Source organism: Heteronotia binoei, chromosome 9, assembly GCF_032191835.1.
Source record: "Heteronotia binoei isolate CCM8104 ecotype False Entrance Well chromosome 9, APGP_CSIRO_Hbin_v1, whole genome shotgun sequence".
Taxonomy (NCBI): domain Eukaryota; kingdom Metazoa; phylum Chordata; class Lepidosauria; order Squamata; family Gekkonidae; genus Heteronotia; species Heteronotia binoei.
In genome coordinates, this window is record NC_083231.1 from 90,238,721 (window position 1) to 90,258,877 (window position 20,157).

Sequence of the window (20,157 nt, forward strand, 5' to 3'; positions counted from 1 at the left end):
GGCACCATAATTTTCTCGTTTCTGGTAGCAATAAACCTTGCAGGGGAATTGAAGGGGGGAGGAAAGGATTGAGTCTGGAATGGTAGCAAAGAAAGCTTTTGTGGAGAAAAGCCACTTTAATGCTATGAAAATGGGGCACCAGTGCCTGTTCTATTTTCAGCCTGTATTCTCTCTCTTTTTAAAAAAGACTCAAATTAGTGGTTGTCCCTTTCCATTGGATGGGATTATACACACTAAATCAGTAAAACTAGTGATATTAAGTAGTTAATAGACATGAAGTTACAGTTTCTCTTTTTTTGGGGGGGGGGGAGGCTGTTTTATACATAGAATCTCCTGTGTTTAGATTTTTTTTAAGCCAGTAGGGAGAAGATCTCGTTGCCATCAGATCTCTACAGGGAGGAATGGTTTCAATTTTTTTCCTGATGTGAAAATGCAGAGGTGGCTCTTGTCTGATTAGGGTCTTTCAATGATTGAAGGATGAATGTTGGTTCCTGCTCCAGTTGAGGTTCTGTTTTCTGGATTTGCTCCTTCATAATTTGGATTCTCTGATCTAAATCCCATTACTTTATCTCTCTCTTTTTTGGGTGCATTTTATTGGTTAGACAAAGTTTTTGCAGCTGGTAGATGAGTTTGCAATGGTTCATTAGTCTAATTATGACTGCAATTAGTATAATTGATAACTATTTTTTTCAGCGCAAGGTATTTGGGTATAAAGCTGTATTTGGGCCCCCATTTAGTGCCTAGGAAGAATCTAATCTTCTATTTGGATTTTTTTTTTAAAAGAAAGGTTGGAAGGAAGCAGAACATTACCAAGAGAGATAAAACATTTGTTGCAAAAAACACGTTCTGGCTTACAAAAAGGTAAAACTGTGTTGTGTGGCTGGGATTTATGGTCTATTTTTCCTCTCCAAAGGTCAGAAGTGTACACTTTCGTGTTGAAAATTAACCCCCTCCACACAGTCACTGTTGTAAGGATGGCCTAATGGGTTCAGGATTTTTAAATCCCCAACTGCAAAAGGAATAAACCCAAAAGACTATTCTGTTGTATGAATAGTGTATGTAGCAGGAAACCTTGCAAATCCCCCCCTCTAAAACTCAACAACAGAATACATCCAGGAGGTTCTCAGTCTGTACATCTAAAGTTGTGTGTAATCGCCCTGGCTTTCAGAGCGAAAAGCTTGGCCAGAGAGTACCAGGTTATTCCCTCCACAATGCAAGTGCAGGATCTTCGATGAAAACTTGTGCAAATGCCTTGCTATGTCTGTCTGGTTCTATAGGGACGGCTTTTCTTGAGTGCTCAGTGGTTGGGGAAGGTCCAGAGCATGGACTGGGTTCCCCCTGCACCAAAGGGACCTGGCCTTGGGACCCTGTGCCACAGCCAGAAGTGGTGGGAGCCAAACTAATTACCCTCAGCCAGGGAAGGACACACAGGGTGGCAGCAGCTAATTCTCTTAAAGAGCTGAAGAGTCAGGGTCTCTTTCTAGACAGCGTTCAGATGTAGGATCGCAGACTCTGTTGGGCTTCTACTTTTAACGCCTGGTAAGACTGCCCCCCCCTCCTGCCTTCCATTTGCTAATTTCCTGGTGGCTTTTCTCCTTCCAGTCCTCCCCCCTCTCGGCGCTGTGTTGCCCCGGCAGCCCTTGTTCACACATTTCCTGGTGTTCCGATGCCCTCTGGTTAGAGGATTTAGAGCCCTTTTCCGCCCGTCATTTGCATGTGTTTAGCACTCGGATTGCCCCCTTTCCCTTGGCATTTGTCAGCTCTCCCCTCCCTCCCTGTTCCCAGCTATTAAAGCATTTACCGGGGAGGGGGGAGGTTAAGGGGAGGTAGCCAGAGGGAGGAGGGGGAGAGCGGGAGGGAGGGAGGGGGAGGAGGAGGCTGCGGTGGTCGGATCATGTCTTTATTGATTGTTATGCAAACGAGCTGGAATTACTGATGTGCCTCTCTCCCCTGCGTGTGTTATTATTATGTCGTGCTTGGCTTGTGCGCGCTTTCCCTTTTCGGGGACAACACAATGCCTGGGCTGTGCACCTTTTTGGGAATGACTTTTTTTCTTGCAGTGGCGACGGTTCCCGGGGAGAAGAATGCGAGCGCAGAGGCTGCCTGAGACTCCTTCGCCGCCCGCAGCGATGTCCCCCCAGGAGGATTAAAGGGCACGGCTGGGCTCCCCTCCCCGCTGCTGATCCCGCCGCCGCCCCCCCGGCCCGCCCGACGGCTCCAGTGGCCCTCCTCCCCGCCCTGCCCTTCCCTCCCCTGGCCCTCCCCGGCCCCCCCTTCCTCCCCACCCTGTTGCCCCAGGCCCACCCCCACCCCTTGGGCACCATGAACACCAACGTGTGCGTGGAGACGGGGCCCAACCCGGAGGCGCCGGGGCTGCCCAAGGAGAACCACCTGCCCGACGGCGCCCTCAACAGCCTTGTGGATTACAACTCGGAGATGGAGAGGTACCGCTCCTTCGCCACCTTCTACAAGACCAACGGCGGCGCCTTCCCGCAGGCAGCCAAGATCGCACGCATCACCACCCCCATCTTCCCCAGCGCCGCCGCCGCCGCCGCCGCTCGCATCGGCATGTCCCCCTGGAACTGCGACACCGCCACGGCCGCCGCCGCCACCGCCATGCTGTGGGGCAGCGGCGCGGGGGGCGGCGGCGCGGGCGTCGGAGGCCCCAACCCCGCGGCGGCCGCGGCTGGCGGCGTGGTGGCCCGCAAAGCCTCGGCAGCGGCGGCCGCCGCAGCTGCCGCGGCCGCCGCCTCGTCGGTGGCGTCGTCGGTGGCGTCGTCCGTGGCCTCTTCGCCCGCCTCTTCCCTGCACGCCGCCAGCAGGAGCGGCGGCGGCGGCGGCTTGCACCATCGGAACGAGTCCCAGCGGCTGGGCAAGCCTGGCTGCGCGCCAGCCGAGCAGCCCGCGTTGCAAATGGCAAATAATAATTTCCTCTCCACCTTAGCCCCTGAACACTGCAGACCTTTGGCTGGGGAATGCATGAACAAGCTCAAATGCGGCGCCGCTGAAGCAGAGATAATGAATCTCCCCGAGCGCGTGGGGACTTTTTCCGCTATTCCGGCTTTAGGGGGCATCTCATTACCTCCCGGGGTCATCGTCATGACAGCCCTGCACTCCCCCGCAGCAGCCTCGGCAGCCGTCACAGACAGCGCGTTTCAAATTGCCAATCTGGCAGACTGCCCGCAGAGCCATTCCTCCGCCTCTTCGTCCTCCTCCTCCCTGGGAGCCGCCGGAGGAGGAGGCGGGGGAGGGGGAGGAGGCGGCGGCGGCGGCGCTGGAGGAGGAGGAGGCGGTGGTGGCGGCGGTGGAGGCGGAGGGGCGGGCAACCCGGCCAAGAAGAAGCGGAAACGGTGCGGGGTCTGCGTGCCCTGCAAGAGGCTTATCAACTGTGGAGTCTGCAGCAGTTGTAGGAACCGCAAAACGGGACACCAGATCTGCAAATTTAGGAAATGTGAAGAGCTAAAGAAAAAACCTGGCACTTCGCTAGAGGTCAGAGGAGATGATTTCTTTCTTCCCAGCCTCCCGCCGTCCCTCGTGAACCCCCTTCCCCCGCCTCTGCAGTGCTTCTTGTCTAGTTTCAAGATGCAGCATCCCTTTTCTGAAGCCTCCTTCAGGTTGTGAGGGGGGACACACGGGGGGAGCACCCACCAATCCCCTTTTGGGGGGAAAAACCGGTTTGAGGGCCTCTCCCTCTTTCTTGCACTGCCCTCCCCAGTCCCACAAAACAAAGCCACTGGTTTGGACCCGCCAGCACCCCAGGTCTGAAGGGGGAAGGAAGGGGGGTGGCGCAAAGCCCCTGTGAGAAAAGGAACGCCTGGGGTCTAGGAGCCGGCCGGCTTTAAAATGGGGGTGGTGTATCCAAAGGGGTGGAAAAAGTACTTGTGATTTGGAAATGAAAAGTCTGACAAAACCTTTAACACCAGAAAGAAGGATTTTTTTAAAAAAAGAAAACCAAAAATATCGTGAAGATTTAAACAAAAAAAATCACTTCTACACTTATAAATTACACTATAAATTGATCTGAACAAAGTCTGTATATTTTATCTGTTATTATAAAGAGTTCTGTCTTGGTGACATGTAAACTATTTTTTACTTATGTGAAACCAATGGTGAAGGGTGAATCTTTAAAAAAAACTGAGATATTTTGAGTGCACATGAGGCATTTTTTTAATTTCTAAATCAATGGTGGTCATTATGAGGGATCTCTCCCCCCCTTTTTATTTCCTGCTGTGTGGATTTTTGCTTTGTTTGGAGAGTAGGGCAGGATTTCTCAAACCCCACCCCCCAGCTGAACTCCTGATTGGAGAATTGTCATATCTTCAGAACAAAGTCATAGCTAACTAATTTTAGGGTGACTTCTTAGGGGATGACTTGGTGGTAATTTAGTGCAAGGAATGGGGGGTTGTATCTGTGGTGGGAAGTGGAGGGGCTGGTGAAGGATGCTATAAAATGCTATCCTTTTTTGCTACATTCTTACCAAATTACCCCTTATGGTATGTTTTACAACTGGGTTAAAAGAATACAGTGGCCCCGTGGCGCAGAGTGGTAAAGCAGCAGTACTGTGGTCTGAACTCTCTGCTCACGACCTGAGTTCGATTCCGGCAGAAGCTGGATTCAGGTAGCCGGCCCAAGGTTGACTCAGCCTTCCATCCTTCCGAGGTCGGTAAAATGAGTACCCAGCTTGCTGGGGGGAAAGTGTAAAAGACTGGGGAAGGAAATGGCAAACCACCCCATAAAAAGTCTGCCGTGAAAACGTTGTGAAAGCAACGTCACCCCAGAGTCGGAAACAACTGATGCTTGCACAGGGGACCTTTTCTTTCCTAAAAGAATACATCTATGCCTGAAATTATTATGTGTGATTGAAATGTATATACATTTATTTTTTAAATCTGTCCAGAATTGACAATGTATTGAGTATCACAGAGCTGTAAAAAAAAAGTTTTCAAGTTTGGTTAGACATACCAACAACATACTTGACAACAGTCAAGAGAGGATCTTACGGAAATTTCAGTTCATGTATTTTAGTCTAGCAGACAACGAAGGGGGGGGACGTAAAGTGACTAATAGCATTATTTTTAGATGGAGCAAAACAAGAGGAAAGACTTGTAATCATATTTAAATCCCTGTCATTATTAAAATTATAGCGTTGCTGGTTAGATGAACTTATCAGACAAGACTGAAGGTGTTTGAGGGGGCATGAAGGGAGAGCTTCTTTGATATGGAAGAGTGCTCTTTTGTTAACTTGCTGGGAGGTACAAAGTCACCACAATTAGCAACAGAGTGGGGATATCCACTGTGATCAGAAGAAGTGATCTTCTAAACCAATAACCATTATACTGATATCAATCATTACCACTAAGTTTAAGGTTTTTCTTTAAGAAAAAAGGTGGGAAAAACCCTCCACATTTGGATGAATTAGTTTCCTTTCATCCATGAAGGCTGAACTATCCTTTTGGAAAGTTTAATAACTCACTCTTACAATATAACTACCATAGCTGCTTATTGTGCATACATTGATAACATAAAAAATGCTTCACTGCGACAACCTCTATAGATTATATTTCAGTAGAAATCAGTTGTATATAGATTTGTCTGTTATTTTTTTTTTTTGGTTGCGAATGCACTCCTGTTTATTTCATAGAACATTTCAAAGAATGTATATTGTGATTTTTACAATAAACAGTAAATGCTGGATTTGAACACTAAACCATAACTAAAAAAGATTATTATTTTTGCCCCCCCCCCCCCTTTGCTGGCATAAAGTGTAGTCCCAGTCACACAACACAATGATAGTCTTAGACACTTTGGCCCCAAGCCTGCTAAAGTAAGTTATCGAGAGTGGAGTCCAAGCATACTTAACTGGGAGGAAGTTCCATACAAGAACAGTGGAACTTGCTTCTGGATAATCTTGGCTTGGAGCCATCTACATGACCCTTTTAAATCAGTGGACAAGGTTAGTTGTGAATAACTCAAATTCCGTTGTTACAGTGGGACAAGCAGCCTGATCTTTTCGATGTTTTCTTAGAAGCAAATTCCACCCTTGTCATTGGAGCTTACTCCCAAGCAAGTGTTCCAGAGATTGCAGCCATAGACCACAGGTGCTGAAATAGAGTGGGGGAGGAAAGGTCAGGATCTGCAGTGGGCTCAGGGAGGGGTAGAGTACAAGCTCTGCATGCAGGAAGTCCCTTTGCATCTCCAATGGAAGATCTCAGATAATATGTTGGGAAATACCCTTTTCTGCTTTATGCCCTGGAGAGGTGCCACAAGTCAGAGTAAGCAAAACTGAGCAATAAGGACCATTGGGCTACCTTGGTATAAGAGCAGCTTTGTATATAGGGAGTTTCAGGGAGGGAGTCATAGTTACAACCTTCCATTAATTAGTTGGCATAATCCCCTTTTTAGCACTTTGAACAAAGCACTGGCTTGAGGCCCCATGTTTCTTTCTAACATCTCTCTCTTCTCATGAGGACAGTTACCTTTGGATTAAGGCAAAGTTGTTTCCCCACCGGCTTTTTGCAATCTTTTATCATTTTTTTAGCAAACTTTTTCTTAAATTTGTAGCCCCATGCTAAGCATGTTAACTGAGAAGGAAGTCCTACTGAATACAATTGAACTTGCTTCCTAGTTAATATGCTTAGGACTGCAACCCTAATGTATGTCTGTAAAGTCTCATGGGGGTAGTAGACATGTTGGTCTTGTTATATCAACCTGTCTGATCAGTGAATTAGTTGAGATACTAAATTTCTTAATGAAGGGTTGGTGGATGTTTGTAGGCACATTGGGTGAATTTCTCTTTGTTTGACAAGATACCTTTACAAATTGTCTAGGCTTGTCACCTGAGAAAACTACATATTAAAATTGCTCAATGGCTGTTAACTAGTAAAAGTGCATGGTTTTTATTAGTCAGAATTGCCTATCTTAACTTTCAGAACCACCTATCTTTTTAGTGGCTTGTCTTCATTCTCTCAAACACACACAGACACAGAGTGTTCTACCAGGATTAGCAGGATTCCCTCTTTTAGCTTGTAGAACTACTGGGAGACATTCACAGCTGTGGGTCACAGCCAGTCATAAACTGTGTCAGGGCATAATATGCTTTACAGGCTCATTACTGGCCAGTCAGAAGAATGTTCAAAACTGAATCACCTTCTATTTTAGTTAGGGCTTCTCCCTGTTATTTCTTCATCTCCCTCCTCTCCCTCCTTTCTTTTTGTTTTTGCTTTACTTGAATAATAAATAGTGACAGCATGAATGCCTAGAGCACATGTGTGGCAGCCTAGGTCTGGTTGTAAGGCAACCAGCTGGAAGCATGTCAGAGACTGACGGGGCCTACACGACTGAACTGAAGCCTCTGCGGTGGTTGCAGGCGGGTGAGAATAGTCTCCCTGACCAACTGGCTTCTCAGTTTTAGATTGGCTTGCGGTCTTTTCCAGTCAGTTACAAGCCTGGTGATGATTCACTGCAGATGGGCTCCTGATGCAGCAAACTCTGGGCTTTCCTCTTGTCCTCCATATTTCAGTAAGTTGTGAAAGCTGCTTTCCAGTTAAGCAAGAAATGCAACAGGCTTTGTCTGGGGAAAATGGAAATGCCTCAAATGAAAACCAGACAGATCATTCCTTGACTCTGTCTTCTTATTCAAATTAGTGGAACTGCTGAATAGTGTTATACATTTCACAATGGGCCCAATCCAGAAATTCTGTTGTACAAGTAGGGGATCAAGGGACTGCTTATTCAACAGACAGAAGATACTTTGGTCACATAATCCAATTGCATGCATGAGATGTTTCCTAGCTTTGAAGGACGTATCCCCTGGCTCCTGTGGAGACTTTGTTGGGCGTTGGATTGTTGTTATGGAGTTCAATATTGGTTCCTATTTATGCCAGCATGGTTGCCTGAAATACTGGAACACTGTTATGTTTGTGACACTGCACTTTGGTACACCATTTCTAAATGCTTATGAGCAGGTGTTGCTAAGCTTAGGCATTTATCCGGGGGAGGGGGCATCACACTTCTGTTAGGTATAAGATACTTCAATCATCAGTAGGTCTGGTGTGCTTGTTTACTTCAAAATCAGATCAGCAAACTATGAAATAATGCAGCATGCTTTTAAAGTATGAGGAGGGGCGTGACCTTTGCCATTAGTCATTGGTTGTGTTCATGTGTGGAGATGCTTGCAGTTAGAAGAAGCAACCAGCAGGACATGCTATGCTGTGTTGCTAGGTCTGCTTCTGACTGCTGTGAGGTCAGCAGGAAGCAGCCCCAGTTCCAGCTTTTGCTATCAAATGACACCATAATGGGATAAGTAAGGTAAGCTGCTGCTTAGTAACCCAAGTTGCCCAGTTTAGCCTCAGCTTTTCAAAGACTGGAAGCTAGGCAGGGCTGAACATGGTGGAAGAGCACCAAGAAACATGAGGAGGTTCTGTGCAGAGGAAGGCAATAGCAAACTACCCCGGCTTATCTCTTGCCTTGAATACCCTGTGGTTGGGGTCACTGTAAGTCAGTTGCTACTTGACAGCACATTCATTCATTCAAGCTGGCACTTAAAATAGGCATTCTTGACTTCATTAAATAATTTACCATGGTCAAGTCATAGGTGGCCAGTTGATGAGTCATTGACAGTTATGCCAATTTTAGATGCACCAAGCTCACAAGTAAGTTCAGAAAAGTTATTAGCCCACAGTATTTTATCAAATTTGCCTTCCTGCTAACATGTATCCAGGACTTTTTTTCTTAGCAGGAATGCACAGAAACACAGTTTTGGCTGGCCTGAAATTGGGGTGTGTGGCCTGCATGTACCAATGGTGTGTATCTGGCCGTTCTCAGACTTTGAGGCTTTTCTGCTTCTACTGTTGCTACAGCTCACTGACCACCACCACCCTTTTCATCTTGCAGTTATTGGACCTTCAGAAACTGCATATGGGGTAAAATGGGGGTCTCAAGGGGGAGAGGGAAATTGATGGAGATCACAACTCCCTTGTCCACAAATGGGAATGCTGATTTGTCAGAGGAACAGTGTGATTCAGTGCACACCAGCATAAGTCATTAGTTGTAAATCCATAGCATCAACATTAACCCCACCCCCCTTCCCTACAACTAATGTTCTTTGTCCCAGAGATTATTCTTACTGGCCACAAGAAAAATAGGAAAGGTGGATATTTTATTATTATTGACTTATACACTTTTGAATAATGTGTCGCTTTCCATATATTTAAAGGAAAATAAAAGAACTGGTTTCATTTTTTGTATATAAATCTACTCTTGTTATTGAATGGGGTTTTTTTTAAACCTAACACATAATAATAAGAAAATCTGACACATGCAATTAATAGTGGTAAATACATAAAATAAGATTGATATCACGTAGAGCCCTGCATATTCACACCCATCCGCAGTGTTCGTTTAGATTTATGGTATGTTTAAAAAGGCATAATCATTATTTATCCAGAGAGACTACTTATTTGCTTCCCATTAGTGTACATTAAAATAATTCCTACTGTAAATTACAGGCTAAGGGGCACAGGTAACATAGCTTTTCTCACACATGGGAAAAAATTGGGCTGGTTCAGGTTGATTTTGTATGCCATTATTTTATATTTTGTCCAAAAGCATTGACTTTGATGGCATCACAACCAAAGCTACATTCTTGATTCCAACATCAGATCCAATGGATCTGACTTTGAGCTAGGAAACCTAGACAGAGCCACAGTATTTCCAAACAAATCATGCTAAGTGTGTTAATTTTTCTCTGTTGGGGCATTTGTGGGTCATTGAACATTTCAATATGAGAAAAATACACTTCCAATTTTAGGACCATTTAAGGTCTGATCATCTTCAGAAGAAAGTTCTATGCTAAATTGCAGAGGTGTTCCAATTGAGATAAAGGGACTTAACTTTCAAGGGTGAATATGAGACCACTTGGGATTTTATGAGCATAATATCATTTTTTAGAACCAGGGTGTAAATCTGCTCTTATTGAAGCCAACAGGGATTTGAGAACAAGCTGGATGAGAGCCACAATCTGGCCTTCTCCTGATGGCACTGGTCTGGCCCTTAAATTGTTGCAATATCTGATATTTCCACCAGGGAAAAAAAGATTCTTTGGTCAGCAGTGTAACTTTTGCCCTTTTGCTTTTCTGGTAAAAGGGAACATGGTTAATATAGGACTACAGTTAGGGGTCAATTAGGAAGCACCTCAGAGGAGAGATCACCCCCCTCCCGTTGTCTTTCTGGCTGTATATTGCATTCTGTGATGGCAATCAGCTGTGTAGGGAGATTATGGTAGAGTAAAATGGAACAGGCAGCTAACATGATTAGGGTAACTAACTGGAAAGTCAGCAGAAAAAAGATGGTCTGTTTTCTGGCTTCTAGAGTGTGCTGCAGAGAGAAAAATATTCTGCCAACTGTCCCCATCCCTTTTGGCATTCTGGCCCTGAAATGCACTAGTTGCTTACTGTGAAGGGACTATAAGGCAATGCCTGGGCTCATATTCTAGCTCTTCCAACCTATTCTCACCAGTGAAATTTGCACTGTAGCAAAATGCTCTTATACTATTTTTGGAATCTGTCCTTTTATGGATGGAGCCAGAGTATTAAGGGGCAGAGCCCTTTTCAGATATGCTCACCTTGCCTGCTGTAAAAGTTAGTTTTGGTTTCTTTTGCAGGGAAAACACAGACCTGAGTTTTCCACTTTTTTTTGTTTAAATTAAGCTCTGTCAGAAAATATGAGGTTTGATTTGGGAGCATATGGGTTGTGTCTAACCAGCTTTATCTGCTAGTAAAAAAAAAAGGAAGATAGGTTCCTCTTTGACCACTCATATAGGCTATATGGGACTGACGTGAACAAAAACCACATAGAACAGGAGCTGTTATAAGGAAAGGAATTAGGTGCGATTAAGCACAAAAGCAGGTTGGATCCAACTTAAAAAAAAAAGCATTCTCCATCAGTATGTGTGATAATGTATGGATTGTAAATTAATAAGCAGGTTATAATTATTTGAGGTCTAACTGAAGCTGCCTGTTTGAATTGATGTATTTTCCACTCCTGACATTAATGGATTCATCGTAAACTTTGACAGTAATATAACTTTAATCTGGTTTTGTTTTTTTTAAAGAAAAATAAATGAACCACTGGATTTTCCTCCATGAGCCTGGATTTTTTTTTTTTTTTGAGGAGGAGGACAGACAAGAGATTTAAACTATTTCCACAAGAGACACTGTGCACCTGGTAGTGTCAGACCAATGGATTAAGCCACAGATCTGCGAAGCCTCATTGCTGATCATCTGTTCTAATGGCTCCTTGATCTTTAAAATCCTTAAAGGACCTGATATCCTCTTAAAGAGAGCTGAAATTTAATCCTCTTCATTCACTTTTTGGCTATTCCTGCAGATTCCTATGCATGATATTTTGAAATCAGTGAAAGCAAAATTTCCCCTTCCACTTTCTTGTGCTATGTGCAATGTAAATATGGCATGAATGTCACTGTAGATTATTTGTATATATGTGCAAAGTGCACAGCCAAAAAGGAACTTCTCCCAAACAAGCTTCATATAAATGGAAATGAATTTTATAAGAGCACAGTTTTGTTTTGTTGTGCTATTCCCATTCATGCCAATGGAATTCTGGGTGGAATGTGGTTATAAAATGCAGGCTGTTTCCGGTTTAAAGGGATGTATGGAGTTGGACTGCTATTAAGTCCAGCACATAAGAGCCATGACAACCCTTCCAGGATGCTGCGACATCACAGCATATCAACGAATGGCATTGAGAGAAGGACAAGAGAGAAAAACAGAGGCAGAGAAAGAAGGGGTGGAGCAAAAGCAGTGCTGTTAAAAAAACAAAAGTAGGAGAATATATGAAGTCTGGGTATACAGTGAAAGAATGAGAGGTCAGAGAATGAAGAAAGGAGTGCAGGACCATCAGGAAAGAGATTCAGCAACACTCATGCTTTATCATACTGGCTGGCTCTTAGTCAGTGTAAAATTGCAACAGTGCTGGTTCCTGAGATGGACAGTTTAATGAGTCAAATGGATAAATACTATAATAAACATCTATTAAACACAATCTGTTCTTGCAATTTCCATGTGATAATGCATTGGTACATGTCCTGACTTCCTCATGGTGGCAGTTCTGCTCTCCCTGTCACATTCTGTGTTTCCAGTATAATTTTAAAACAATTTAGATATAAGAAGCTTTCAGTGTAAGACTAGCTTGAAATGAATCCTGCCTAGCTAATTGTATAACCTGCTTGCATTTCGTTTTTGCTGAATATTTTGGATGCACACACATGAAGCTGTCTTATGCTGAATCAGATCACATCAGTCCATCAAAGAATATTATTTACTTAGACTGGTAGCAGCTCTCCAGGGTCTCAGGCTGAGATCTTTTCCATCACCTACCTACTGTTACTTTCAACTGGAGATGCCAGAGATTGAACCTGAAACCTTCTGTATGCAAAGCAGAGGCTTTTCCACTGAGCCACAGCCCCTTCACAGAACTTTTAGAAGAATACACGTTTAATATTTGCTTCAGGAAGATGGTGAAGGCCAGCTATTGATGGCATCTTTTGCCCCACAGCTGAGATGCATTGTGATTTTTCAAATCTATTAGTGTTCACTGTGTATTACTAAGGTGATCCAGTTTTGAGGAATGGAGATTATAATTGCCAAGCATGGCTGTGACTAGGGTTATAGCACACAAACTTATGCATGGTTATAGTCCATTGCAATGAATGAAATTGAGGCATGGATTGAGTTCAGCAAGTTTGATCAGAGAACCATAAGTGGAAGGCTATTTACAGAATGAATCTTTCCTCACTTCCCATCTTCTTGTAGGCCCCCATATCACCACGGAAGCTGACCCAGAGGGTCAGGGGATCCTCAGGAACAGTGTGGTATGCAGCAAGGGTGCAGCTCAAATAAAAATTGTAGACCCAACTTGTGCGTGCAGAAGTGCCTTCAGCATGCTCAAGTATCCCTTTGGATCCAACCCATACTCTGTTGCTTATATCTCATACATTCTGATCCTATGCATATTTGCTTCAAAGTAAATCTCTGAGAATAATGAGGCCAAGTCCCAAGTAAGTATTTGTAGAGTTACAGCCTTAGGTTGGATCAAATATGTTTGCCTTGATATGTTCCTCCCCTCCCTCGTTTTTTGGCCATCAAGTTGCAGCCAATTTATGGCAACCCCATAGGGTTTTCAAGATGAGACATTCAGACATGGTTCACCATTGCTTGCAGCTGCATGGTACCCCTGATGCTTCTGGGATGTATCCCATTCAAATACTAACCAGGGCTGCTTCCGAGATCTGACGAGATCAGGCTTGCCTGGGCTATTTCATTCAGAGCATTTCCCTTATTAGTCCTTGATAAATTTTCTCTGTTTTTAAGAGCCACCTCCAAAGGTTTAGGAGCCAGACTTACTTTTCATCCTTCAGAAGGCTATATTTTAGTGACTGTGCTTTCTAGTTATTGCTGCACAAAAACTCTTCACAGTTTCTGGTCATTTCTTCAAAGTTATAACAAAAGTGTTGAAGCAGATAAATAAATATGGGGTAGTGTCGATTGTCATCACAACTAAAAGCTAACCTTTATCCTTCACTTAAATAGAGTTTGTACTTTTACTGAGTATCACCAAGAGACAATTAAAATAATGAACAGCTGAAAATGTTGGGTGCCACAATAAAACTATTTGGGTGCCATGGTGCCCTGGCACCTGGCATTTGTCAAGTCCTGACCTATATACTGGAAGTATACTGGATTAGTTTTCTTTGCTAAGTGCTTGGAATTTGCATTACAGCATACACACAACAGTTATAATCAATGTTGTGTAACTTCCTTACCAATAATTCCTGGAGGTCACTGAGCATTCCAGCCATACAGTTGTATGAACTGGATTGCTCTTTCCATAGACAAAACACTTTCAAAAGATTATCTGGGTCATCACAATAAATCCCTAAGAGTTGCAGAATCTGCTACACTGGTGTTTTTTATATGCTAAAAATCTAAATTTAGGCATTGTTCCCATTTACAGAAATCTAAATTTTCCCTGTGTATGGAATATTAATTTCAGCTATACTTTTTCATTTTAAACTATGCATAAATTTCAGGATCATACCATTAGAAGATGGTAATAAAACAAAATAGCTAATTCAGCAGAAGGTTCAAATGGGTGAAATTCCACTGAAGTTGGTATTTTCTAGTTTGATGCAGGAAGTGGATTAATATTGTTGAATCTCCCTTGTTCCAGAGCAAGTATTTAAAATGCTATCTTTAGGTAGAACACTGGCAAATCAAACCAGTGTGTATATTTTGGGGTAAAGTGATTTTATATTCTTCCATGAACTGTTTTAAGAAAATTGGGTTACTTCTTTGCATGAACTCTGTTTACTTAATTCAGATGAAAATTACATAAAGAGTTTTGTTTCATTAGAATGTGCTTGCCATAACCTAAATGGCCCAGACTAGCCTCATATTTTCAGATATCAGAAGCTAAGCAGGGTCAGCCCTAGTTAGTACTCAGATGGGAGACCACCAGGGAAGACTAGGGTTACTATGCAGAGGCGGGCGATGGCAAACCACCTCTGTTAATCTCTTGCCCTGAAGACCCTTACGGGGTCACCATAAATTGGCTGAGATTTGATGGTACTTTCCACTACCAGAATGTGCCTGAGTTTTTCAACTCTGCTGTATTCATTAAAGTTCCTAAGCTGCACAGAGATCTCTATGTATAACTTGAAATGACAGCAGTGGAATTTATGCATATGAAGTTGAATGCAAAATGGCATCTTACAAGGGTCAGACTAGGAATCAAACTAGATGTGATGTTTGACTCTGGTCTATGTCATGGCCAACAGTTACGCTGGGGAGAGAAAATCCTCAAGTGCTCTGGGGCTCAATGTGGCTCAGGATCATGGGCAGGGGAGAAGGAGCCTCAGCTTTATAATTTGCTCTGCTGGGGGGCTATGCATTAAGTATTTAGGGCATGTGCATCCTCATAACTGGTTTAGGGGCTGTTTCACTCATACCTCGCCTTCTGCTGCAGCCCATAACTGACTTGAAGTCTGGCACACTTGGGAACTTTTCAATATAACATTTGGCAGTGACAGATGAGAGCTGGCTGGAGGGAACCCAGGCTGGATTCATGCCAAACATCATGTCTAGGTTGGCCCAAGGTGGTAGAGAGATCTGGGTTCAAAACCCCAATATGTCTTGAGGTTTACCAAAATATTTTGGGCCAGTCACCAGTTCTTGACTTGTGTCACAAAATTGTTATAAGGATAAAACTGGGAGGTACCATAAGCCTTAGTTTGTTGGATGTAGAGTAGGATAAAAACAAAATATATAAATGATCAGAGCTGCTGATCATACTTCTAATCCTATTAATTTTAATTAGACTTTTACAGGAGGGGAATTCTGTTGATCAGTAGTATCCAAAGTGTGATGGGTTTTGCTTAAATCAGTGGTGACTTGGTTGCTCCACTGTATACAGAAAGTCTTCCCTATTCCTATGCAATACATTTGACTTTGATAGGCCTACTTTAAACAGATACAGCCTGAACCAATCCATGTTTACTCAGAAATAATTCCCAGTGAATTCAATGAGATTTACTTCCAAGGAAGGATACACAAATGCCAGCCTAAAGGTATTCTCATATGTGTTCTGAAGTCATGTATGGAGTTGTTGACCGCTAAGCTATGTGGACAGATTTTATAGCAAATAATAATGTAAGGGAACTGGGCAGCAGTAGGCCTGATTTAGCTTGAGACCATGGCATGGTGGAGAGGATAGAGTTGCCAGGTCCATGTTGGAAAAAACCTGGAGGCTTTAGGAATGGATCCAAGAGAGGGAGAGACTTGGGGAGGGGCCTCAGCATGGTACAATGCTATAGACTCCACCCTTCAAAGCAGCCATTTTCTCCAGAGGAGCTGTCAGCTGGGGATCAGTTGTAAAAGCGGGAGATCTCCAGGCCTCACCTGGAGGCTGGCAACCTTAGGAGAAGAGCGGCTTCTCAGTCTTTTCTCCTATACCATTTTGCCTTGGAGAGGCTCTACTTGTCCTTTTTTAAGGCTTTGCATACAGTGTCCAGGTCTCATGGAGTTCCACATAGGTACAAATAGGGCTCTCCAAGTCTATTTTGGCTCCAAGCTAATCAGACCCTGGATTCAGGGAAAACAGGTCTCCTGGTACAATGGGAGACCATCTGCCTCTATCCACTGGCTGCTGTCCAGTGCAGCAATGGGAGGAAAATGATGGGAGGAGTGCCATCGTGGTGAGGCTGCTGTGTCACTTCCACTTGCATAACTGGAAGTGATGTCACACATTGCTGAGATGCTTTAGCAATTCCACAAATCTCAATGGGAAAACCATAGAGGTTTGGAAGGTTGCTAGTGCATTACAGCAACACTATGGCACTATGGTTGTGCAACCAGAAGTGACATTGCTGCATGATCCCTAGTTGTGCCTCCCCCCAGCATCTTGGGGGTTGCCAGTTTAAGGCAACCCTGGATGGAATGATTGGAAACTTTGGAATGATTGTAAACTTTGTTTCTCCAGCATCACACTTGACTGTGCAAAAATCTTGACTTGTGCCAGAGGTAACATCTAATTTAAACCTCAGTCATTATCTCACTATAGTTGCTCCACAGAAGCATCACAGAAGTAGCCACTATGGATCCATATTCTGATTCCTGGCTGATTCACAATAGGTGTCAAATGCCCAGGTCCAAAATACCTCTGTGCAGCTGAATACACACAATGGAAACAGGTAGCCTCAAGGCATCTACAAATGTAAATCGGATTGAAATTCCCTTAATACTCATAGTTTCCCTCAAAGAGCCTTGGGAACTGTAGTTTCCCAAGTCTCTTGGGTATTGAAGATCACTAGTCCTTAGCTATAATTATGTTTCCTTATTTATACTGGCCTGGCTGCTGTTTCTGTAGCTGTCCAAGTATGCTTAAGAAGTTTTGCACACATGGTTTATCTTGGCACATTTGTTTACATAACAGGCAAACAGGATTTGGACCCTTGAAAGTTGTTCTTTGTTATGTAAACAAACCATAGGGATGAACTGCATAGAGAGGGCTTTTTACATGCCCCTGAACCAACTTGTAAGTCACTACAGAAATTATGTTCTCCATATTGTTATAGGAACTCTTAGATTCAAGGGCTAAGAATAATTGTTCAGCAGGCTGAAACTGGCTGGAATTTGTAGTATACATCTACTGTAAGGCATGGGTTACCAACCTTTTCTTTAATGGGGATTACATCTGAGTAATGAAAAATATATCTAAATACTCCCCTGCCCTGCCATGCTACCAAGCTTTGTGGGTCACAGAAACAGCCTAGGAAGAACAGTGAAAAATCTTTTGATTTTTTTTTTAAGCCTAGGCAGATCTTTTCACAATCTTTTACCAGTCTTCTAGGGCCAGCACTGAAAAGAGCTAATGCTAGTCCACATGCTACCAGTTGGAGACCCCTGCTTTAAGCTTTAGTGTGCCTTATCTGGTTTGATCTACAATGAAAGAAGGGTTGGCATTCTAGCTACCCAGAGAGCATTGCTTGGCCTGTTGGCTTCATGGGCCATGAATCATGGCTATGAACTCAACAGTCAGTTCAGCATACTTTATTATTTGTTAGTTTCACCACACCTGCAAAATGTTGTGGTCTTTCTTCTACCTCTTACTGAGCAGGATAGATGAGGTGGTGATGGGCTTAGTTGCTAATTTCTATTTTCTTTTTTTCGCAATTTTGTGTAAATGTTTTTTTTCTGCTGGTTCTGACCCAATACTGCTTTGGTTTATTCCCTGATTTCCACATGCATTTTTCTGCCTTGAGCTTTCATTTCATTTGAGCTTTTTGTTTTTCCACCAGATTTTTTTCAGGCTCTTATGAGACCACTTTTATCCCGCTATTTTTCTGGAAGCCATGAGTCAGCTTTTTCCTAATGTATCTGTCAGTTTTCTTTGTTCCACCCATCTCCAGTCCACTTTTCAATTATTGGACTGTCATCATCATTAAACCACTCCCTCTCCCCCTCAAGAGGAATTATTATTTTTTTTTAAGTAAGAGAGCAATCCTGAGAAGCTCTGCTCTGAATTTTACTAAGGTCTATTCAATGGGGCTTACTCTCAGGAAAGTGGTTTTAGGATTACACAGTAAGTCTCCAGCTTCTTCCCTTGCAGACTTAAGCCTTTATACTTATATCTCCATGAAGGAAAAGAATGGAGACCTACTTTTTAAAAATGAAAGTTGGGAATTCAAAGAACCTGCTTAAACCGTCATTACAACACTACAGCAATATATCAATATTTGGGTTTTTAAAAAAAATGGGGGGAAATACTCTGATGCCACCAATAACAACACAGATCATTACAGCACCTTCCTTTGAAAACTGTCATTATTTAAGCCATGTATGGAAGAAAATAAACTTATTCCACAAATGCAAAAATGCACAGGGAGAGCAGATATGTGGAAGTGATTCCAGTGTTTGTTGATCAGAGTGATTCCAGAGTTTGTTGATCAACTCCCAAGAAAATTTAGGAGTAAATCAAGCCTTTGGGGAAAAAGTCTTATTCAAAAGTCTTATTCACGAGGTGTTCTTTCTTTCTGTTGCTCCATGTTGCTTTTGGTCTTTTCTCCAGAGAATGGGTGATAGAACTGTCTCTTTCCTTGTTGAGTTCAGCTTCATTCTCCATGGTGATCTCAGCCTGGCAACTAACCTAGAGGTTCTCAGCAGCTCTGTTCCTAGACTGTACCACTTCAGACTGTATGTGTATTTTTTAAAAAAATCTCCTTCCAGACAGAAAACCAGATTTCAGGAAGAATGACTGCAGCCTAGCTTCCCTAACATCTCTGTTCCCTAGATTTTTAGTTTGTTTTCATATAGAAGCCTTCAGTCATGCAAACGTTGCCCACAGTCTGCAGTGGTACATTCCAGGAGCAGTATACTAAATGAACTGTTTGTCTCGGGAAATCTCTCACTTGTGACACAGAGCCTATCATATAATTTGAGCAGCTTGAGCTTGCAGAAATTCTGATTGAAGTCAATGGGAAAAGTCCCATTGCTTTGAAATATGTGGGGTTCCGAATCTTTTGCTCCTTTCTAGCAGTGGCAGCACCCATGTTTAAAAGAAGTTGCATTGCTTCCTTGTTTTTTCTAAAGTGGATGTAGGCAGGATCAGGTTGGAACGCAGTGCTGTTTTCTTTCCATTTTGTGAGAGGGTTTTTTTTTTTCCACTCTCCTTGCACAGAGCTGTGCTTGTATCAGACATGTTGATGCAAATCATAAGCCATAGCCACAGCCGTTGCCAAGTACGGCATATCATCTTTTGTCTAGATTAGCAGCTGTACTTTATCAGCTGAGCCTGTATGTTATAAATGGAGTGTACTCTTTTTGAGACAGTAAAACTGGATGTCTCTGTTTTGCACGCAAGCACCAAAAAAGTGCTTTTTAATATTTTCAGTGTCTGCAATGTTGATGTAAAAGTTGCATTCAGAAGACTACCCATTCAGTTTGAAAGTGTCTTTCATGCTCTCTGTCCTTCAGTAGTAACATTTGCATGCTATTTATTTGTCACATTCCTATCCTATCCTCCCTTATTGCTCAGGGGAATATACATACAAGTTCTCCCTGTTTATCTTTGCAGTAATCCTGTAGTATAGGTTAAGCTGAGTGATGCTGGCCAGGCCAAGGTCATCTGGTGAGATTTAGAATGAACACAGACTTCCCTAGTTGTTGTTTCCCCTCCTAGAAATTCTTGTTCAATTCTTAAGGTAATCCAAGCATACACTTTCACCGTTGTTATTAAATTAGGCTTGGTTTCTGATGAAGCAACACTGGAGCTTATTTTGACCGATTATAAAATAATTAGATTTTTATCCTGTATTTGCTGTATGTGTGGGGTTAGAGTATGTGCACGTATAATAAAGAGTGTGTTTGCATACATGTGAATGCCTGGATGTATGTTTTCAAGAATGTATGTAAGAGTTGTAAGTATGAGGTGGTTGTATGTATGATCAGTTGTTGTATGTATGAGTTGCAGGGCTTTTTTTTTTTTTTTTTACAAAAAAAGCAGTGCTGGAACTCTCAAGAGGGAAATAAAGGAGAAACACATGGGTGCCCTTCATGAACTTTTAAACATTTTTTGAGAATTTTG

At 43.0% G+C, this 20,157-nt stretch overlaps 1 protein-coding gene across 3 annotated transcripts in view; it reads left to right on the forward strand.

Moving 5' to 3' along the window:
* CXXC4 (CXXC finger protein 4) overlaps positions 1-20,157 on the forward strand; it is an 88,391-nt gene that overhangs the window by 24,723 nt on the left and 43,511 nt on the right. For 2 of the 3 annotated variants that reach the window (XM_060246966.1, XM_060246965.1), the window contains exon 3: positions 2,061-4,057. In XM_060246966.1, coding sequence (XP_060102949.1) covers positions 2,323-3,621 — 1,299 coding nt within the window. In that variant the 5' untranslated portion in view covers positions 2,061-2,322 and the 3' untranslated portion in view covers positions 3,622-4,057. Of the gene's footprint in view, positions 1-1,861; positions 4,058-20,157 lie in introns of those variants that run through there. The other variant, XM_060246964.1, reaches the window with a different exon arrangement.